Consider the following 23,769-nt stretch of genomic DNA (forward strand, 5'->3'; position numbering starts at 1 on the left):
GCCGACCACGATCGGTAACTTCAAAAGCTGCGGATTTCCGCGCCCCCGGCCCGGTGCGCATGCGCACCGCCCCCCTTGCGCATGCTCACCGAGCCCGGAGCGGACATCCCGCCAGTTCTCTTCTGACCGCCGCCTGGATCAGTTGATCTTCACGCTACGGTCGGTGCTTTTGTCCTTATATATATTAGGATTGTGGATTTCCAATTTCTTGTTTTATCTTTCTTATTTTAGTTTATTGTGTTGGACTTGAAGAAAAAGGGGGCGATTTTTGTTCGGGAATTTCCCGCTTCTTTTCCACCCTCCCGTCCCCCCCTCCCCCTCATCCTTCCCGCCACGCATGGAAAGGCGCTGGGGATTTTTTCGGCGGTGTACGAGGTGTGGCAGCAAGATAGCCCCGCCAGACGGACATTCTCTCTGCCTACTCTGCCTGGGAGAGTCCCACATTCCCGACTCCTGTTCGCATTGCTCGAAATTTTCGAAGCAAACAAAGAAAAATCGCGCAGCCCGTCTAGCCGCTGCACTAATGGAAAGAGCACTTTCGCCAAAGAAGATGTCGACCGCATCGACATCAGAGTCGGTCGATACCGACAGGGCCCTTACCGACGCCGATCGCCCCAACAACAGAGCGGGCTCGGCACCGAAGTCGGACTCCTCTACGCCTGCGAAACGGCCTAGAGAGGAGAAGGTAGCCCACACCGAGGCGAAGAAGAAGAAAAAGGCAGACAAGCCCAAACTCAGCGGGCACTCTGCGGCCTCCATTCCGACATCGCCAGCACGACTGGCAACAGGCTCAGTTCCGCCTCTGAAACTATTTGCCTCCCCGAGACGGCGACTCAGCCCACCGGCACTCTCCTCCATGTCGACGCAAATAGCGATTTCGTCGGACTCCGACCGCGACATCGAGCTTGCGCAACGCTCGGGAACGGAACAGAGCCCGATCGAAGATCGTCGCCCGCGAACTCCATCCCCTCAGCCCAGAGGAGACGATCGCACCACTCCATTACGGGGTCGATCGCGCAGCCCACGCAGATCTACTACCCCACGCCATCGCTCCCGAAGCACACGTCGGGACCGATCCCACAGTCGCTCCAGGAGCCCTAGACGTCGGCACCGATCGAGAGATTCGGCCGAAGCCAGATCATCGGTCACTCGCTCACCGAGGTCGAAGCCTAAAGGAAGCTCACCGCTAACGAAGCCACCACCCCCGATACCGTGGGACCAGAGACAGTGGCAGTACTTGTATGGCTCTTATCCGATGCCGTCAGTTTTCCCTTGGCTGCCCCCCAGACAATTGGAGTGGGACCAACAATCTGAAGCGTCGGTGAGATCACGGACATCGTACCATACACCGAGGCATACACCATCGGCGTCGCTATCGAAACCTCCCGACACCGAAAAACCCCCTAAGCAGGGGAGCTCCCCTCGGCCCCGAGGACACAAAAAAGTGACTCCAGAACCTAGCAAGACCCCGGACACACCACAACCCCGGTCGGAGCACTCAGAGTCTCCGGAGGACTCTAAGTCAGAGGGAGAATCAACCTCGGAAGAACAGGGCAACCTTTCTTCTCCTGAAGAACCATCACCTTCTCAGAAGGTCGGGGAAGAACAACCGATATCCCCTTCCGAAGACCTCAAATCTTACGGTGACCTCATTAAGCGGATGGCCCAAACACTAGCCCTCACTACTATCCAACCTCAACCGGTAGTGACGGACAACGTTTTTGATGTCGTGCAACTCGACACCTCCACAGCAGTAGCATTGCCCCTAACAACAGTAATGATGCACACGGCCAAATCTGCATGGGACAAGCCTGCGTCGACACCGATATCTTCACGCAGGCTGGACCACATGTATAGAATTCAGGAGTCTACTGCTGAATTCCTTTTCAACCACCCCAAACCAAACTCGGTGGTGGTTGCCTCCTCGTCTAAAGCTAGGAAGACCCATTCTACCCCCCCCGATAGGGAGGGCAAAAAACTGGACAACTTGGGTAGGCGATTCTATACAGCAGGCTCACTGTGTATGAAGATGGCAAACTACACAGCTTGTATGGGACGCTACCAATATGCCCTGTGGGACCAACTGTCCACGATTTTACCAACCCTTCCGGAACAACCAATGTTAGCGATCCGGAAACTGCAGAAGGAGGGCATCCAACTGGCAAAGCAACAGATAAGCTCTGCAAAACACGTGGGAGACGTTGGGGCAAAGACCATCTCCTCGGCTGTGACACTCAGAAGGCATTCGTGGTTGAGATCTACAGCCCTCCAACCAGATACCCAGTCTTATATAGAAGATCTGCCATTCGATGGCAGCGGACTGTTCAGCGCTAATACTGACACCGTTTTACAAGAAATGGATAAAAGTATTAGAACATCGAGGAATTTAGGAGTATCTACCTCATCAAAGTCACAGACCAAACGACCCTGGTCAAAAACTTGGAACAAGAAACCATATCTGAAACAACAAGGAGACCAACAGTGGAGACCAAAGGGCTCGGGTTCCTTCTCCAAAACTCAATATAGCTCTAAAACGAAGTACTCACCAACTTCAACCCCAACTCCCCGCCAAAAGGGAAACCGACAGCCCAAACAGGGCCTTTGACTGTTCCCCACCGTGTCTTTTCCCATCCCCGTCCCTTGGCAACCAGACAAGGCTCTATCCCTTTATCCAAGCTTGGAACAGAATTACAACAGACAAATGGGTCTTGTCTATAATTCAATCAGGATACCAAATAGAGTTCCAGCAATACCCTTCCATCCCTACAGTTGTTTACACCACTTCATCCCCCACATTAAAAGAGGAAGTACAAGCTCTTCTACACAAGGACGCAATAGAACCGGTTCCACCAGGTCAGGAAGGACAAGGTTTTTATTCCCGGTATTTTATAATCCCCAAGAGGGATGGTGGCCTCAGACCTATCATGGACTTGAGAGCGCTCAACATCTTCATCGCTCATCACAAGTTCAGGATGACCTCCCTGCAAAACATTCTACCTCTTCTCAACCAGGGAAATTGGATGGCCACGCTGGACCTGCAGGACGCATATTTTCATATAAGTATACATCCGGATCATCGAAAATTCCTCAGGTTCACTATCGGGAAATCGCACTTCCAATACCGAGCGCTGCCTTTCGGACTTTCAACAGCTCCAAGGGTCTTTACGAAGACCATGGCAGTAGTGGCAGCACATCTGAGATTACAGGGGATAACAGTGTTCCCGTACATAGACGATTGGCTCCTGGTAGCAAACTCGAGGGATCGTCTTTTACACCACATCCAGATAACCTTGACCCTCCTACAGGAACTGGGACTACAGGTCAACAACAGGAAATCACACCTCCAACCCTGCCAAAGGACGCAGTTCATCGGAGCGATCCTAGATACCAGAAGGTGCATGGCTTTTCTTCCACCAAACAGAGCAAACGACATTATCGCGTTAGTGTCAGAGTTCCTCCACAACCCCACTGTGAGAGCGAAACAGATCCAACGCCTTCTAGGGCTGATGGCCGCGACCACCTCGGTCATCCAGTTTGCAAGGTTCCACATGAGAAGTCTCCAGCTGTGGTTCATCAGAACGTTCAACCATCTGAGGGACCACCCGTCACGCAGAATGGTCCTTCCAGTACCAGTTCTACTTTCCCTACACTGGTGGCACCGAAGGCGAAATCTAATAGAAGGAGCTCCATTCCACAGAAGGGCACCATCCCTGACGATAACCACGGATGCATCCCTATGGGGATGGGGAGCACATCTGAACGGCATGTGCGTTGGGGGCAGGTGGCCACCATGCCATCTACGGTTCCACATAAACTTTTTAGAGTTACTGGCAGTCCATCATGCCATCCTCTCCTTTCGGAAGCTACTGACCAACAAATCAGTGGCGATCCTAACGGACAATACAACAGCCCTTGCCTACATAAACAGGCAGGGGGGTACAGTGTCCCGAAAGCTTTGCCTGCTTGCGCTTCGCATTTGGGAGATTTGCAGAGAGACTCAAACAACACTAACTGCAGCACATCTCCCCGGCACTCTCAACGCTCGTGCGGACTCCCTGAGCCGTGGAGGTGCCATGCTTCACGAGTGGGAAATCAACTGGCGGTTCCTTCAACCAGTTTTTCAGAAATGGGGGACCCCAGAGGTGGATGTATTTGCTACCCGAAACAACTCGAAGTGCAAGAACTTCTGTTGCAGAGGGGGAGCAGATCCGAGATCGTTGGGGGACGGCCTGCTATTCCCCTGGAGGGGGCAACACATCTATCTGTTTCCCCCCATTCCGCTCATCACCAGGGTGGTCTACAAGATTCACAGCGAACGACCGCGGGGGATCCTTATCACCCCCTGGTGGCCAAGGCAACATTGGTTTGCCCCAATACTGAGCATCTCCAGAGGGGTCTTTCATCATTTCCCCCCAGCCGCAGATCTGCTACTGTCGCATCAGGGGCGGGTGACCCATCACGACGCACCGCACCTGAAATTGACGGCGTGGAGGCTATAACAGCACCAATATCAGCAAGGGCGCAGGAAGTCATTCTCAATTGCAGGAAGCTATCCACTCGGAAGTCCTATGACTACAAGTGGGCCAAATTCGTAGAATTCGCTTCACTGTACGGGGTAGACCCCTCCAGAGCAGGTCTTCCCACTGTGCTGGACTTCCTCCTCGCCCTGATTGATAAGGGACTAGCGGTATCCTCAGTCAGAGTATATTTGGCTGCCATATCAGCTAAGCATGTGCACATTGAGGGCCACTCGGTGTTTACTCACCCAGACACTAAAAAGTTCCTTCGTGGCCTTGCCAGACTGTACCCTGCAATAAAGTTTCCGGCTCCAGCGTGGGACCTCCCGGGAGTCCTGCAAGCTTTGTCGGGAAAACCATTTGAGCCTATGGCTACGTGCTCACTCCAGTTACTAACGTGGAAGACGGCCTTCCTACTAGCCATCACGTCAGCTAGGAGAGTTGGAGAACTGGCCGCTCTCCGTTGTGACAACCCTTATTTACGGTTTAGTGCGGAAGGGGTCTGGCTGAGACCTGATGTCAGATTCCTCCCAAAGGTGATATCGTCTTTCCACTTAAACACGGAAATATACTTGCCAGTGTATTTCCCGAACCCTACTACAGACGGAGAGCGCAGACTCCATGCACTAGATGTCAAGAGAGCACTGTCCTTTTACTTACATAGAGTGGGGCCGCTACGGAAAGACTCCAGACTTCTTCTATCGTATGCCCCAGCATCACAGGGGAGCAAGGTCTCGACTCAGAGGATCTCTAAGTGGATCACGGAGACCATAAAACTCTGTTACTTACTAAATAAGAGGCCCTTGCCGGGTCCCATCAGAGCTCACTCCACCAGAGCGATGGCCACCTCGACGGCCTTCATGAAGGGAGTGCCTTTGAGAGACATTTGCGAAGCAGCCACGTGGTCCTCGCCGCATACCTTCGTCAGGCACTATGCGTTGGACCTGAGATGGCATCGAGGAGCTTCGGTTGGCCGAGCGGTGCTGCAGTCGCTGTCTTGCTGATGGACCAGAGCACCCTCCTCCAGGTAGGATATTGGCTTGCTAGTCTCCCATCAGTGTGATGCACAGAGACCACGAAGAAGATAAACAGGTTGCTTACCTGTAACTGATGATCTTCGAGTGGTCATCTGTGCAGTCACACTACCCGCCCACCTTCCCCACTGCTGCTGGTCCATCAGCGGATCATGCAGCGGTCAGAAGGAACTGGCGGGATGTCCGCTCCGGGCTCGGTGAGCATGCGCAAGGGGGGCGGTGCGCATGCGCACCGGGCCGGGGGCGCGGAAATCCGCAGCTTTTGAAGTTACCGATCGTGGTCGGCGCAGGCGCCTGAATCCCATCAGTGTGACTGCACAGATGACCACTCGAAGATCATCAGTTACAGGTAAGCAACCTGTTTTTCTCTCTGCCCACAGTAGAACTCCGACTTCCCCTCCATGTTGTTCAGGGGGGATCTCCTGTCTCCCAGGACCAGCATCTCAGGAGAAATTTTGGGCTGCAGTAGAAAGGGGGGGTGGGAAAGAAATGCATGCACCATGAACAGAAATCCATTTCACCCATGGAAACCTCCTAGTGGACCCAGACCAATACCCTAATCATCTTAGTTGCCCTCTTCTGTCCTTTTTCCAGCTCTTTGATGGCCTTTTTGACATGCAGTGAGACATCAAATGGCATCAAGTGAGACATTTGACATCAAATGAGGCTGCGCTATTGATCTATACAGGGGCATTATAATATTGGCCATTTTATTTTTAGTCCTTTTCCTAATAATCACTAACATAAGAGTTTGCCTTTTTCACCACTGCAGCACACTGGGTAGACACTTCCATTGAGCTATCTACCATCCATTGAGCTATCCGCCTTGCAGTGGCTGGCCTCTTTCCTTCAGGATGGTGATTGGGGAAGAATCATCCCAGAAGCACCCACTCACATGTGGTGTGCCGCAAGGGGCGGTTCTATCCCCAGTGTTATTTAACATTTAGATGTGCCCCGTTGCCCACATGGTCAGGAGACATGGGCTAGTGTGCCATCAATATGCAGATGACACCCAGCTCTATCAATTGATAGAGCTGCGCCTCAGACAACTTGGACCTGGCACTACAAGCCGTGGCATCCTGGCTCAGGCTCAGTCGATTGAAGTTAAATCTGATGAAGATGGAGGTTCTTTATCTGAGTCGCGGTGGCCTGGAAAGGGAGATTCCCTTGCCAGCCTTTGACGGGGCTCCACTAATACCGTCCCCTAAGGTTCTCTTTGACTATGGAGAACAGAAAAAAATGGGGAAGAAGAATGAATGAATGAAGAAAAGAAAAAATGGGAAGGAAGAATGAATGAATGAATGAATGAATGAATGAATGAATGAATGAATGAATATATATACACATACACCACACACACATATAAAGAAGAACCAATTTAACCAGTTTTTAATCCATAAAAGACCCTGTCCTCTTATCTCATGACTGCTAAGTTTACTCAGAAGTCTTTGGTTAGGTAGGAAAGAAAAGGAAAGGTCCCCTGTGCAAGAACCAGTCGTTTCCAACTCTGGGGTGACGTTTCTTTCACAGCGTTTTCACGGCAGACTTTTTACGGGGTGGTTTGCCATTGCCTTCCCCAGTCTTTTACACTTTCCCCCCAACAAGCTGGGTACTAATTTTACTGACCTCAGAAGGATGGAAGGCTGAGTCAACCTCAAACCAGCTACCTGAAAACCCAGCTTCTGCCAGGGATCGAACTCAGGTCGTGAGCAGAGTTTAGGACTGCAGTACTGCAGCTTTAACACTCTGCACCACGGGGCTCTTTTGGTTAGGTACCTTGTCAATATCTCTTGAAAGTCCAAGTATATAATGTCTGTGGGGTCTACATGCTTGTTCACATTCTCAAAGAACTCTGAACGATTGGTGAGGCAGATTTTTCTTTACAGAAGCCAAGCTGATTCCCCTCAGCAGGCTGTGTGGCTCTGTGTGCTCGATAATTCTGTCTTTGATTACAGTTTCTACTAATTTGCCTTGGACAGACAATAGGCTGATTGGCCAGTAATTTCCTGGTTCCCCTCTGGACCCTTTTTGAAAAACTGGTCTAACATTAGTACTCTCTAGTCTTTGGTTATAGCAGCTGAATTTAGTGATAGGTTACATATATGGGTTAGTAGATCAACAGTTTCACATCTGAGTTCCCCAAGAACTCGCAGGTAGATGCCATCAGGGCCTGGAGACGTACAGGTTTTTAATTTCCTTTAGGTCTAGAACTTCATCTTTTGTAACTACAATTTGACTCCGTTCTTCTGACTCCCTTCCTGAAAATAGTGGCTGTGGAGTGGTACATACCCCATGCTTTACACAGTGAACAGAGAAGCAAAAAATCCATTGGGCTTCTGTGCAATTTCCCCGTCTTCCTTTAGCAATCCCTTTATTCCTTTGTAATCCAAAGGCTCAGTTGCTTCTGTGACTGGTGTCTTCTCCAGATATATCTAAAGAAATGTTGATCGATTGCCTTGATGCTTTTAGAAACCTGCTTCTTAAAATCTCTTTTTGCATGCCTAATTATCGACTCCCATTTATTTTGCCAGAGCCTGTGATCCCTTCTGTTCAATGGGGCAGACCTTCCACTTTTTAAAAGAAGCCTCTTTACTTATTGTAGCTTCCTTGACTTGCATTGTTAACCATTCAGGCCTTTATTTAGACTTGGCAGTGCCTTTCCTAACTTGTGGAATGCATTATAATTGGGTGTGAATTAGTGTGGTTTTATATAGCTTCAAAGCATCCTCTAGTGATCTGACTCTCTTGTGTTTCCTTTCAACTTCCTTTTAACTATTCCCCTCATTTTTTGTGTGTGTAAAATCCCCTCTTTTAAAATCAAATGTTACAGTTTTGTACTTTAGGAGTAACTCTCTATTGGTCTGAATGCTGAGCATTGTGGATAGATTCAGGAGGGGAGCCATGTGGGTCTGAAGCAGCAAAGCACCTTCAAGACCATAGAATCATTGATACAGTCTTAATCATAGAATCATAGAGTTGGAAGGGACCTCCAGGGTCATCTAGTCCAACCCCCTGCACAATGCAGGAAACCCACAAATACCTACCCCAAATTCACAGGGTCTTCACCGCTGTCAGATGGCCATCTAGCCTCTGTTTAAAAACCTCCACGGAAGGAGAGCCTTCCGAGGAAGCCTGTTCCACTGAGGAATCGCTCTAGCGGTCGGGAAGTTCTTCCTAATGTTGAGCTGGAAACTCTTTTGATTTAATTTCAACCCATTGGTTCTGGTCCTACCTTCCGGGGCTACAGAAAACAATTTCACACCATCCTCTATATCAGGGGCGGCCAACAGTATATCAGGGGTGACCAACACAGTTTTTTTCAAGGTGCAATCTTTCATATGCTCACACACTTCTTCAGAAGTGTGCACAAAAGCATATACCTTGAATAAAACTTGGTCTTAAAGGTGCTGTTGGACTAAAACTTTCACAGCGTTGTGGCCACGGTTCCCGATTGCAGCAACCTCAGCATCTCTCACCAGTTCTTGAGAGCCACCCAGAACCAAGTCCAAGATTGTTACCCCTCTGGTTGGCTGTGTGACCAACTGTTCCAGAGCACAGGCATTTATGTCTAGGAATTTAATTTCTTGAGCATGACTTGAGCACATGGTTACCCAGTCAATTACAATAATATTATCTACTTTAGTCACCTTCCTTATTTCCTTCTTTGTTTCAAGATCAGCCTCACGGGTTTGATCAGGTGGGCAATAGTACATCCTCACTTTCAAAGGGAGGGACGGTGGCTCAGTGGTAGAGCATCTGCTTGGTAAGCAGAAGGTCCCAGGTTCAATCCCCGGCATCTCCAACTAAAAGGGTCCAGGCAAATAGGTGTGAAAACCCTCAGCTTGAGAACCTGGAGAGCCGCTGCCAGTTAAGGGAGGGACAGTGGTTCAGTGGTAGAGCATCTGCTTGGTAAGCAGAAGGTCCCAGGTTCAATCCCCAGCATCTCCAACTAAAAAGGGTCCAGGCAAAAAGGTGTGAAAAACCTCAGCTTGAGACCCTGGAGAGCCGCTGCCAGTCTGAGAAGACAATACTGACTTTGATGGACCGAGGGTCTGATTCAGTATAAGGCAGCTTCATATGTTCATTCCCCTTTTTCATATGTTCATTCCCCTCAGCCCGAGACCATGGAGAGCCGCTGCCAGTCTGAGAAGACAATACTGACTTTGCTGGACCAAGGGTCTGATTCAGTATAAGGCAGCTTCATATGTTCATATGTTTGGGGAGGGACGGTGGCTCAGTGGTAGAGCATCTGCTTGGGAAGCAGAAGGTCCCAGGTTCAATCCCTGGCATCTCCAACTAAAAAAGGGTCCAGGCAAATAGGTGTGAAAAACCTCAGCTTGAGACCCTGGAGAGCCGCTGCCAGTCTGAGAAGACAATACTGACTTTGATGGACCGAGGGTCTGATTCAGTAGATGGCAGCTTCATATGTTCATATAACCCTTAGGGCCCAGTGTTTCCACCCATATCACTTCTGTTGGGGAATTAGTTCCCCTGATATTTTAATTCTTTCCACTCCTGTGATGGACAAAGCAACACCTCCCCCAACCAGTGTTCCCTCTAAGCCGAGTTAGCGTGAGCCAGCTCACAGATTTTTAGCCTCTAGCTCACACCTTTTTGTCTTAGCTCAGGAAAAATGGTCCCAGAGCACAATAATTTATGCAGCAGCTCACAACTTTAATACCAGTAGCTTGCAAAGCAGAAGGTTTGCTCACAAGAAACTGCGGTTTAGATGGAACATTGCCCCCAACCTGTCCCTCCTTATCCAGCTTATATACCCAAAAATGACTGTATCCCATAGATTCTCCCTATCCCGCCAGGTTTCTTAAATGCCTCCTGTATCTATATCATTGAGCACCAATCAGCCCAGTTCCCCCATCCTGGCTTGGAGACTTTTAGCACTGGAATTTAGACTTCTATGTGTTCTCCTCTCCAGTAACCCTGACTCCAGAGGGCTATCCTCAGTATGAGAGGAATTTGGTCCATCGTGCAAATAAAAATTCCCTTCTGAGTAATCACATCCCTCCTCCTTAGACTGACACCCTCTGACCTTGAGACTCTCAGTCTCCACAAGGCAGAAGAGCTGTGAGCATAGGAGTGGGATTGTTCTGGGAAGTCCCTGAAGATCTCTCCACTAAGCCTTTCTCTCTGCCTCAGCTTCTCCGGGTCAGCAACCCTAACCTCAAAGAAACAAACCTGCACTCTGAGATCCAAGAGTTCCATGCAGCCAGTGCACACCCATGACTTCCACCCAGTGGGTAGATTAATCATATAATCATATATGTGATTATATATGTGTGTGTCTGTGTGGCGCTCTCTGCAAAACACTGGATAGTCCCTGTTGGCTTTCTGCCTTCATAACTAGTTAGTCATTTCTTAGGTATCTTAAAGTGAAATAAGATGCTTACCTAACTTAGCAAGGAACAGACCAGGTGCTCACCTAAAGGTGGAAAGACTAGGTACTCACCAAGTATGCAGGTGGGCAGAAGCAGGCCTCTATGTATGAAATTTTTAGGGCATTAAAGGCCAAAATCAGCCTTTAGTCTTTGAATTGAGCTGATGAACGAACTCCGATCTAGTGAAGGAAGTATAATATCAGAGCTGTGTAATTAGATAAATTGTAAGCATAAATGCTTTAATTTTCCGCAAGCAAACTTACAAATGTACCCAGTACTTGGGAGAGAGCTGCAAACTGCGGCTCCCTATGCTACTTTGTGTATCTTAGTTTTTGCAAAGTGAGAGGGAGGGGGGGGGGGGAGTTGAAATTAACAGAAAGAGTCTCACTCACAATATTTGGATATCCAGTTAAACTTTATAACACTGAAACTTTTTTGATACTGATATGTTAACATCAAACACACTATTGCATATTATTTTTTGCCAGAATTATTCACATTTATTGATCACATTTATTCAATAAACATATCCTTGAAAATATGTTGTATATGTCTACAATATGCATAGGAATGAGTGTTGTCTACTGTTGTCATACATTAAACAGTTCCTACAACACATTTTGAATGAGTAAAATGTTGCCTTAACTCATTCCAGGAAATATAACATGTCATAGCAATATTTTGTTCCCCAGAGTTTTCTTTTTGATCGGAAAAATTGGGGAAGGGGTCCAGGGTATGTGTGAAGAAGTTTTTCCTGAAGTTTTCTATTGTTTTCCCTTACCTTCACATCTCTAAGTTTGCTACTTGAACAAGAACTAAAATTTGGAATACATCCCTGTACCATTTGCAACAGGGTTGCCTTGTCTGCACCCAGAAAATCCAGCTGCAAAAGCTTCCTATAGCTCAACAATAGGCCAATATTCAGCTATATGTAGATCTTCTTGCACAACCTTCTTACACACCCAATGAAATGCTGATAGCAACGCTGGGGTCAGGACAAAATTTTCTTCAGGTCATTTTGGCTAGGGATCCTGGAGTTTTGTTCGTTTGGGGGGGGGGGGGTTGCCATCTTCTGAGCATAGAACAGGGGTCACTAGAGGTGTGAAGGGAGGTATTTGTGAGTTCCCTGCATTGTGCTGAGAGTTGGACTAAATGACCCTGGACTCTTACGATACACACCTGGGCAGAGGGGGGCATACCAGCTGTTGGGAGGCGTAAAGTACTTTAAAACTGGTTTGAAGGTTTTTTGTATCTGTTGTTTTTAATGTCCGTTTTATAAAAATGGGTTCATGCGTTGTTGTCAACGTGCCTTGGGGTCTTGAGATGCTCTGGAGACAGGCTGGCATATAAATATTTTAAATTATAAATAATGAATCGGAGAACCCTATTTAAAGATAAATTCCCCTGCTGAGTACGCTAGAGCTCAGCCAGGCTGACTTGCTCACCCCCACACGCTTGCACATACTCAGCCTCATATGTGCTCTCAGTCTGTTTCCGTCTCAGCTTTCAGTCAGCTTATCCAGAACATTCTGACTAGTCTGAGGAAGGCTTCTCTCCTTCCTGGCCTAGGGCTGTGGCTGGACTCTTTGAAGCCTGACCTCCTTTTGGCCTGTGGAGGGACTCATCTCCTGTCTCAGCAGGGAACAAGCTACCAAAAGGGATGCACGAAGCGGTGTTTGTTAGAGGCGGAGGCTGGCCTTTGCCATCTAAGCTACAGTGGCAAATTTTCATTTTCAGCCTTCACTACCAACTGAGAAAAGTTGCAAACAAAGAAGTGGCGTTCTTTTGCTGCGTCTCCCCTTTCGTCAGTCCTTCTGTCTACGCCCCAGGGCGAGGGGAGGAGCGGAACCGTGTAACCGATATATTTTTCAACCTTGGTGCCAGGTGCATGTTTCCTCAGCCGGCTTTTCCACAAGGAAAGCGCTCGGCTGTTGCACAAAAAAAGGGGAACCGTACAAAGGAGGCTTTTTGTCAGGCCAGAGAACTAACGCAGCCAGGTCAGAAAGTTTTAAACAGAAAGTAGAAATAACTTTGGGGGCGGGAAGGGGGGGGGGGGGAGGTTTAACCATTTAACAGGCATGGTGGCTTCAAAGGGGATCTGTAGCTCATTGGGGACACCTAGTGGAAATGTGGCTACAAATGCTGTAGCCAAAGGTGACTTGCGCCACAGTTAAAAGGCATGTTTGCAATTCTTTGTTAATGAATCCTGAATAACAGCCACCCTCTGAATTTATGCAGTTCCAACCGGGGATTTCTGCTTCACTCACAGATATGCATCGAAACAGAGGATTCTGTGAAACCCACATTTTGGTGAACAGGGCATCATTGGATGCATGGGCAAGTTTTGCAGGATTGCTATAGCACGATAGCAGAGTAACCAAGGAAGCACTGGGGGAGCTTTGGTGTACCTTTAGCCATGTTAAGTGCCTAAGCTGATGTTATTATCACAGATGAACAGCCTTATTTGAGGTTTATGTGGTACCATTTCCATTATCTCCATCTCATAGCTTCACTTTATGCCCCCCCCCCCCGAGGGGAGTATTTTGCTGCACTGAGGTATCTAGCAGCGATAAAAAGAGCAGATTGAAGGTGGAAGTAGTGAAAAAGTGGGGTGATACCAGCAATTTGGAGGCAAAAGAGGATGGGGACTGGACAAGCTGTGAGACTTGAATGCCGCAAAATTAGAGAGATAACTCAGAGACTCCCAAGTTTGAAGCAGGAGCTTTGCGGTGTGTGGCTGGCTTTTCTCTAGCACATCACATGGCCTATGTGTTGTGGAGTTCTGTTGAGATGCGTAAGGGAATAGGGGTGTGCATCATCAGCTACTGTGCATTCCTAGTAGAATGAAGCGTCTGACTTGGCAAGGCTTAGCTTGGCTCGGGCAGTAGCTGAGCTGGAGAACCCACTCTCTCAGGTTTGGTTTGGGTACAGCCACACATCACTTGAGGCTAGAGCTCTGGCTTGATTAGGGTTAGACAGACCCCAGTTTCCCCTATCTCGAGTATAGGTTTATATGATCAGAATTGGAAGCAGCAGAAAACGAAGGAGCAAATGAGTATGACCACAAAGCTTGTGTGCCTGCTGCACAGATTGGCTGCCCTTGAGGCAGAGTGAATGAAATTGGCATGTTAGTCTTGATGGACTCGACTGATCCCCGACAGGAAGGGCCAGGCAAAGGACAGGCTCTGTTATCCAGGCTAAACTCCCTTTCTTTCCTTCTCCACAGAGAACTGAAGTGTAACAGCAGGAGCAGCAAAGCAGAAGGTGAGTTACAGGCCCAGGACTTTTTAAAATGTTGGCATTCCCTTCTCTTACATGGCAGCATCTTACATTCCGTCAACCAGTTTATTGTGCAATAAATGGGCATTTCTTCTTAGGCTGTGCGCATCAGTTGCCTGTCATTGGTGGAAATATTGGCTCCCTAGCAATCAAATTTTGCACATGAAGACAGCATATGTCCTCTTGGTAGCACTGTTCAATTGTCATGAATCTTTTGCAGCGTATGATCGTGTGACACGGGCACCTTTTGGATTGTGGTTGTGTTGTGATTAGGGACTAGCTGATTGAACTGCCCCCTCCGTGCCTCCACGATGTGGTGATTCCATCCCCCACCCATTAATTCTTCAGACGCCAGACCCTGCGCACTTGCACCACAACTGAGCAGAAATGTCCACACAGCCGTGGATCTTAGGGTATGGTTGACAGAAGCTAGAAGCGATGTTGCTATGTATGCTCTTTGCCTCGTGTCGCAAAATTGTGGCATATAAATATAACCAGTTGGCATAGAAATCACCAAAATATAATTTTCTTTAAAAAATCATTGAAGATGAGCAAGCCATTCTCTGCTATATAGTGGCCCTTTAGGTGCCCTTCCTCCCACGTGCCTTACAGCAAGCATGTAGCTGTTTTTAAAGGGCCAGGGACAAAGAACTGCAGAGTTTTCTCTGCAGAAAGTGAGAGTAGCCCAGACTAGTGATCTGTCTCATTCAGCATCCTGTTTCCCTCAGTGGCCAGTAAAATTCTGAAAGGAAGCCCGCAAGCAAACAACAGCTCTCCCCTGCCAACTGATCCCATTCATCTGACAATCAGAGGCATTCTGCTTCAGAATTCAGAGGTCCCAGTTTTGGGGTATCTTGTGTAATAGGGTTGTCAAATATTAAATATTTTAAAACAGTTGAAGCCTAAGAATTCATTTACCGTTTATATATTGCTGTGAATGTTTGACAGGGCAATCCTAAGCAGAACTTCAGTGTTCCAAGACCACTGGCCTCATAATGTTTTCAAAGGCTTGCCCGTGCATCCCAGAGTCACTTATACCTGCAGAAGGTGTGTTTTGATGATGATGATATTGGATTTATATCCCGCCCTCCACTCCAAAGAGTCTCAGGGCGGCTTACAATCTCCTTTACCTTCCTCCCCCCACAACAGACACCCTGTGAGGTAGATGAAGATATTGGATTTATATCCTGCCCTCCACTCCGAAGAGCCTCAGAGCGGCTCACAATCTCCTTTCCCTTCCTCCCCCACAACAGACACCCTGTGAGGTGGGTGGGGCTGGAGAGGGCTCTCACAGCAGCTGCCCTTTCAAGGACAACCTCTGCCAGAGCTATGGCTGACCCAAGGCCATGCTAGCAGGTGCAAGTGGAGGAGTGGGGAATCAAACCCGGTTCTCCCAGATAAGAGTCCACACACTTAACCACTACACCAGACTGGCTCTCCACACCAAACTGGCTCTCCAATGCCAGCATAGAACCATAAAATCAGAGTTGGAAGGTACCTCCAGGGTCATCTAGTTCAACCCCCTGCACAACGCAGCAAATTCACAAATTCCTCCTTCCCCACCCCCCGTTAGCCCTGCTCCATGCCCAAAAATATAAATGGGCATTTCTTCTTGGGCTATCTTCATCAGTGGTGGAAATATCAGTTTCCTAGCACTAAAAAAAAATGGACCCGCCCCCCCCCCCCCCCAAAAAAAAAAAGCCCTCCAGGATCCCTGGCCAAACTGGTGTGGAGAAAATTGCTTCCTGACCCCAAGTGGTAATCAGCATTTTCCTAAGCACTGATGCAGCCCTTCCTCCGCTCCCTTTCATGATCTCCCTAAGTTCACAGAATCAGCATTGCTGTCAGATGGCCATCTGAGAGTCAGTTTGGTGTAGTGGTTAAGTGTGCGGACTCTTATCTGGGAGAACCGGGTTTGATTCCCCACTCCTCCACTTGCACCTGCTGGCATGGCCTTGGGTCAGCCATAGCTCTGGCAGAGGTTGTCCTTGAAAGGGCAGCTGCTGTGAGAGCCCTCTCCATCCCCACCCACCTCACAGGGTGTCTGTTGTGGGGGAGGAAGGTAAAGGAGATTGTGAGCCGCTCTGAGACTCTTCGGAGTGGAGGGCGGGATATAAATCCAATATCTTCATTTACCTCACAGGGTATCTATTGTGGGGGGAGGAAGGTAAAGGAGATTGTGAGCCGCTCTGAGACTCTTTGGAGTGGAGGGTGGGATAGAAATCCAATATCTTCATCTACCTCACAGGGTGTCTGTTGTGGGGGAGGAAGGTAGAGGAGATTGTGAGCCGCTCTGAGATTCTTCGGAGTGGAGGGCGGGATATAAATCCAATATCTTCATCTACCTCACAGGGCGTCTGTTGTGGGGGAGGAAGGTAAAGGAGATTGTGAGCCGCTCTGAGACTCTTTGGAGTGGAGGGTGGGATAGAAATCCAATATCTTCATCTACCTCACAGGGTGTCTGTTGTGGGGGAGGAAGGTAGAGGAGATTGTGAGCCGCTCTGAGATTCTTCGGAGTGGAGGGCGGGATATAAATCCAATATCTTCATCTACCTCACAGGGCGTCTGTTGTGGGGGAGGAAGGTAAAGGAGATTGTGAGCCGCTCTGAGACTCTTTGGAGTGGAGGGTGGGATAGAAATCCAATATCTTCATCTACCTCACAGGGTGTCTGTTGTGGGGGAGGAAGGTAGAGGAGATTGTGAGCCGCTCTGAGATTCTTCGGAGTGGAGGGCGGGATATAAATCCAATATCTTCATCTACCTCACAGCATGTCTGTTGTGGGGGAGGAAGGTAAAGGAGATTGTGAGCTGCTCTGAGACTCTTCGGAGTGGAGGGCGGGATATAAATCCAATATCTCCATCTACCTCACAGGGTGTCTGTTGTGGGGGAGGAAGGTAAAGGAGATTGTGAGCCGCTCTGAGACTCTTCGGAGTGGAGGGCGGGATATAAATCCAATATCTCCATCTACCTCACAGGGTGTCTGTTGTGGGGGAGGAAGGGAAAGGAGATTGTGAGCCGCTCTGAGACTCTTCGGAGTGGAGGGCAGGATGTAAATCCAATATCATCATCATCATCTAGCCTGTTTTAATACTCCCAGAGAATGAGGTATCGTTGTTCATGGTCTGTGTACAAGGCTGATTCCAGAGCATATTACTGTGTTAATTTTTCTGTTAAAAAAAAAAAAATCAGCGGTAGAGCCGGTAATATATAAGAACATTGTATACGAGTTAGAAAGACTGAGAGCTTGTGGGTGTTTATTTTTTTAATAATTTAAGTGTTTGCCGTATTAAACAAAAACACACACAATTCTAATGGCTATTAGCTAATGATACAGCCTTCTAGTAATTTGTCCAACCTGTTTTTCAACCCATCTAACCCAGAAGCCATAAGAACAGTTGGCGGTAAAGGTATCCCATCTCCGAATCTGTCACGTGTGACCAGGATGCAGTGCTGAAGGACAGCCAGTTTGGTGTAGTGGTTAAGTGTGTGGACTCTTATCTGGGAGAACCGGCTTTGATTCCCCACTCCTCCACTTGCAGCTGCTGGGATGGCCTTGGGTCAGCCAGAGCTCTGGCAGAGGTTGTCCTTGAAAGGGCAGCTGCTGTGAGAGCCCTCTCCAGCCCCACCCACCTCACAGGGTGTCTGTTGTGGGGGAGGAAGGGAAAGGAGATGGTGAGCCGCTCTGAGACTCTTCGGAGTGGAGGGCGGGATATAAATCCAATATCTTCATCTACCTCACAGGGTGTCTGTTGTGGGGGAGGAAGATAAAGGAGATTGTGAGCCGCTCTGAGACTCTTCGGAGTGGAGGGCGGGATATAAATCCAATATCTTCATCTACCTCACAGGGTGTCTGTTGTGGGGGAGGAAGATAAAGGAAATTGTGAGCCGCTCTGAGACTCTTCGGAGTGGAGGGCGGGATATAAATCCAATATCTTCATCTACCTCACAGGATGTCTGTTGTGGGGGAGGAAGATAAAGGAGATTGTGAGCCGCTCTGAGACTCTTCGGAGTGGAGGGTGGGATATAAATCCAATATCTTCATCTACCTCACAAAGCGTCTTTAGTGGGGGAGGAAGATAAAGGAGATTGTGAGCCGCTCTGAGACTCTTCGGAGTGGAGGGCGGGATATAAATCCAATATCTTCATCCACCTCACAGGGTGTCTGTTGTGGGGGAGGAAGGTAAAGGAGATTGTGAGCCGCTCTGAGACTCTTCGGAGTGGAGGGCGGGATATAAATCCAATATCTTCATCTACCTCACAGAGCGTCTGTAGTGGGGGAGGAAGGGAAAGGAGATTGTGAGCCGCTCTGAGACTCTTCGGAGTGGAGGGCGCGATATAAATCCAATATCTTCTTCATCTTCTTCTTCTTCTGATGGCATCCAGGCTGGCTAGAGTTTTTACTTCCTGTGCTATAAAACTCACATCCCTCCCTTTCCCCAGCCACACACAATATGGCACAACCCACCAAGAAGGTTCTCCTATGCAAACCCCATCGGAATAGTGAGGAATTGTGTGAGAGCCTAGAAGCGTTCCAGTTGGATTATGGCTCATCAGGCAGATCTGCCTGCGTCACGCTTTGTGGTTCATCCATAACCCACCTCCTGATGCAGCTGCTTCACCTTGCCTCGTGGCAGGACTCTGGCTGACATTGATAAAGGACGTGGCATGAGTCTTGAAGACAAGTGGGGGGTGCTTTTGGATTGATTGCAAGGCTGTGTCCTTTTCCCAAGCAGATCAGCGTATCTCTGTCCCCTAGTGTTGCTTGCATGAGCCACATCAAGCATGATCCGCAGAGCCACACAAGGAGAGAGAGTGGAGCTTAAAGCTGAAGACAGAGCAAGGACAGTGTATAGAAGAAGAAGAAGAAGAAGAAGATATTGGATTTATATCCCGCCCTCCACTCCGAAGAGTCTCAGAGCGGCTCACCATCTCCTTTCCCTTCCTCCCCCACAACAGACACCCTGTGAGGTAGATGAAGATATTGGATTTATATCCCGGCCTCCACTCCGAAGAGTCTCAGAGCGGCTCACAATCTCCTTTCCCTTCCTCCCCCACAACAGACACCCTGTGAGGTAGATGAAGATATTGGATTTATATCCCGGCCTCCACTCCGAAGAGTCTCAGAGCGGCTCACCATCTCCTTTCCCTTCCTCCCCCACAACAGACACCCTGTGAGGTAGATGAAGATATTGGATTTATATCCCGGCCTCCACTCCGAAGAGTCTCAGAGCGGCTCACAATCTCCTTTCCCTTCCTCCCCCACAACAGACACCCTGTGAGGTAGATGAAGATATTGGATTTATATCCCGCCCTCCACTCCGAAGAGTCTCAGAGCGGCTCACAATCTCCTTTCCCTTTCTCCCCCACAACAGACACCCTGTGAGGTAGATGAAGATATTGGATTTATATCCCGCCCTCCACTCCGAAGAGTCTCAGAGCGGCTCACAATCTCCTTTCCCTTCCTCCCCCACAACAGACACCCTGTGAGGTGGGTGGGGCTGGAGAGGGCTCTCACAGCAGCTGCCCTTTCAAGGACAACCTCTGCCAGAGCTATGGCTGACCCAAGGCCATTCCAGCAGCTGCAAGTGGAGGAGTGGGGAATCAAACCCGGTTCTCCCAGATAAGAGTCCGCACACTTAACCACTACACCAAACTGGCTCTCCAGAAAGCTACCAAAACACACCAACCAGAAAGCAAACCTGATGTAGGACCCGTGATAGATGATCAGGCAATATCAACTGATCTACTTTGGCATATCAGTATAACGAGGCTTCTTTGGCTGGCTTTTCTGGTCTCCTTACAGTTCCTTCCTTGGGCCAGAGCTAGGTAGTGGTGCCTTGGTTCACCCAGAGACCAGTTTGAGACCTCTGACACTTGAGTTTGGCTTTTTGGCAGACTTGTCACATTTTCCAGTTATGAGCTTGTTGACTACCTCGGATCCTCCCATGGCAGCCTCCTCTCAGTTGAGCCCTCCTTTCCAGTTGACCACAGCATGGAGTAGTTTATTTTTGGTGGCAGCTTCTTCCTTGCAGTAGAGCCCCGTGGCGCAGAGTGGTAAAGCTGCAGTGCTGCAGTCAAGCTCTCTACTCACGACCTGAGTTCGTTCCCAGCGGAAGCTGGTTCAGGTAGCCAGCTCGAGGTTGACTCAGCCTTCCATCCTTCCGAGGTTGGTAAAATGAGTACCCAGCTTGCTGGGGGGCGGGGGGGCAGAAGTGTAGATGACTGGGGAAGGCAATGGCAAGTAAAAAGTCTGCCGCAAAAACGTCATGATGTGATGCCACGCCAGAGTTGGAAATGACTGGTGCTCGCACAGGGGACTACCTTTTTTACCTTCTTCCTTGAACGAACAGGGAGAGCCCTTTTTTTTTTTTTTTTCAGTCAAGCATTTGATATCTGGCATAACTTTTAAAAAATTGTCCATTGCCTACAGGTCAAATATTTTTTGATGAACCAAAATGCTTATGATGATGCATAAGTAATTTAAAGAATAAATACTGTAGGAGTTGCACTTCTTGGCTATGACTGCCAGCCCTTGGGAGGCTGACTACCCCCAGAAGATTGGGGGGTAGACTCGCTAGAACAGCATCCCATGAGGTGTCATTTCTGCCTAAATGGAAGTTACATCATCACCATGTCACCAGGTGTTCTGGTATTCTAGTGAATCCTGCAACACAATGATGTCACTTCCAGTTACATGGCTAGAATAGACAACGCAACACTGCAGGATTTGCATCCTGCATTTTCTCCCTGCTACTTGCTAGAGTAAGCGTTGCCAAAGGAGGGTGAGAAAATTTGTCCAACCCTCACAGGTAAGTGACAAGCCGGTTCCTAGTGCTAGAAATATGAGGCATGAAGCCTTTAAATATAGGGGGCAGGGAGTTAAGGAGAGAGGTGAGGGGCTGACACTTTTTTTTTTTTTTGAGGTGTTGGAGGCACTGGTGTTGTTCCAGCTACATTTCTGTATGCTGGTTTCCCTCGCTCGTATGAGACATCCAGGTTTCCCTGCAAATACATTGAACTGTTTGAGGAGTGGGGAAATTATCAGAGTGCCGTGGGGCTGGGGAAGCTACAAGAAGTCTTCTGCAGACGAGCTTGCTCGGGTGGTTTGGGGATTGCTGCAGAAGTCCTCCCTGGGGGAAATGACAGCAAGTTAAAAGGCCTCTGGGCTGTGACGTCTTAGACCCCAACACCTTGTGTTTTCTGCGGCTGAAGAAGCGAGAGGAGGGACAGCCTGGCTGTAGTTGGTGGCCAAAGAATTGCTGTGAGGTCTCCTTCCAGCAAAAACTCTACCAGCCGGGGACATATTACCTTGGCTAATATGAAATACACATGGAGAAGCTGCTATTTTTAAAATGTATCTGGAACTACCTATTACGTACAACATGGGGATGAAACCAAAAGCAGCATCCTCCCTGTCTAGTTCCTATACATTATGGTGGAAAGGAAGAGCCTGTGAGATGTCATTTTTGCGACCTTCCCCTCCTTAGCCCATAGCAACTCTTACCCTGTGTATGCCAGTCTTTCCCTGCCTTTGCTATGCATCATTGGTTGCCTTGATTAGGGACAGAGAAGCACAATACGGTGATCTCACAATATGGGATCAGGTTTTTCCTACTAATTTCAGAGGAAGCAGGAACTTGGTGCAGGGATGCTAACGTGATATCCAGGACGCAGGGACACATATACATGATGTATCCCTGCATCATGTTGTATATCATGTTGGTTTACTGTAAGGTGTTGCTCCAGGGGAACACTCGTAATGCTCAAGAGCCCCAGAAGTGGGTGCTTTTTTATATTGGACATATGAAGCTGCCTTATACTGAATCAGACCCCTGGTCCATCAAAGTCAGTATTGTCTGCTCAGACTGGCAGCGGCTCTCCAGGGTCCCAAGCTGAGGTTTTTCACACCTATTTGCCTGGACCCTTTTTTTGGAGATGCCAGGGACTGAACCTGGGACGTTCTGCTTACCATGCAGATGCTCTACCACTGAGCCACTGTCTTGATACCAGCCCCTCACGTCCCTGCAGTAATTAAACAAGTAACTGCATTGTGGAATTCATTGCCATTGGACACAGTGGTAGCACCAGCATAGATTAGGAAATTAGATTAGTGGAGGAGATGTCGATGAATGGCTGCTGGCTATGGTGAGTAAAGGAACCATAGAGAGGCAGCAAATACGCATGCTAGAAGGCATTGGCCTCCATGTTCTGTTGGTTGGCCCACCAGAGGAACAGAGGAGCTGCATAAAAATGGGATAACAATAAAGAAATTAGCTGTGAAAACAAATTATAATTCATGTCTTATTGTAATTAATAAAGAAAAAGAAGATATTGGATTTATATCCCGCCCTCCACTCCGAAGAGTCTCAGAGCGGCTCACAATCTCCTTTACCTTCCTCCCCCACAACAGACACCCTGTGAGGTAGAAGATATTGGATTTATATCCTGCCCTCCACTCCGAAGAGTCTCAGAGCGGCTCACAATCTCCTTTACCTTCCTCCCCCACAACAGACACCCTGTGAGGTAGATGAAGATATTGGATTTATATCCCGCCCTCCACTCTGAAGAGTCTCAGAGCGGCTCACAATCTCCTTTCCCTTCCTCCCCCACAACAGACACCCTGTAAGGTAGATGAAGATATTGGATTTATATCCCGCCCTCCACTCCGAAGAGTCTCAGAGCGGCTCACAATCTCCTTTACGTTCCTCCCCCACAACAGACACCCTGTGAGGTAGATGAAGATATTGGATTTATATCCCGCCCTCCACTCAGAAGAGTCTCAGAGCAGCTCACAATCTCCTTTCCCTTCCTCCCACACAACAGACACCCTGTGAGGTAGATGAAGATATTGGATTTATATCCCGCCCTCCACTCCGAAGAGTCTCAGAGCGGCTCACAATCTCCTTTACCTTCCTCACCCACAACAGACACCTGTGAGGTAGATGAAGATATTGGATTTATATCCCGCCCTCCACTCCGAAGAGTCTCAGAGCGGCTCACAATCTCCTTTCCCTTCCTCCCCCACAACAGACACCCTGTGAGGTAGATGAAGATATTGGATTTATATCCCGCCCTCCACTCCGAAGAGTCTCAGAGCGGCTCACAGTCTCCTTTGCCTTCCTCCCCCACAACAGACACCCTGTGAGGTAGATGAAGATATTGGATTTATACCCCGCCCTCCACTCCGAAGAGTCTCAGAGCGGCTCACAATCTCCTTTCCCTTCTTCCCCCACAACAGACACCCTGTGAGGTGGGTGGGGCTGGAGAGGGCTCTCACAGCAGCTGCCCTTTCAAGGACAACCTCTGCCAGAGCTATGGCTGACCCAAGGCCATTCCAGCAGGTGCAAGTGGAGGAGTGGGGAATCAAACCCGGTTCTCCCAGATAAGAGTCCGCACACTTAACCACTACACCAAACTGGCTCTCCCAATGCAAATTATGCACAAAAAATTAATGCAATAATTTCTAATACTCACATAATGCTAAGACATTGTGCTGGCAGACCTGTACCAGTCCTTTTCTAAATGAATGGAGCAAAGTTTGAATT

At 48.6% G+C, this 23,769-nt stretch overlaps 1 protein-coding gene across 1 annotated transcript in view; it reads left to right on the forward strand.

Annotated features, from left to right (window-relative positions):
• AHDC1 (AT-hook DNA binding motif containing 1) overlaps positions 1–23,769 on the forward strand; it is a 76,388-nt gene that overhangs the window by 19,607 nt on the left and 33,012 nt on the right. The window contains 1 exon segment of the mRNA XM_060257489.1: positions 14,171–14,208. Coding sequence (XP_060113472.1) covers positions 14,171–14,208 — 38 coding nt within the window.

This window comes from Heteronotia binoei, chromosome 17 (assembly GCF_032191835.1).
Source record: "Heteronotia binoei isolate CCM8104 ecotype False Entrance Well chromosome 17, APGP_CSIRO_Hbin_v1, whole genome shotgun sequence".
Classification (NCBI taxonomy): Eukaryota; Metazoa; Chordata; class Lepidosauria; order Squamata; family Gekkonidae; genus Heteronotia; species Heteronotia binoei.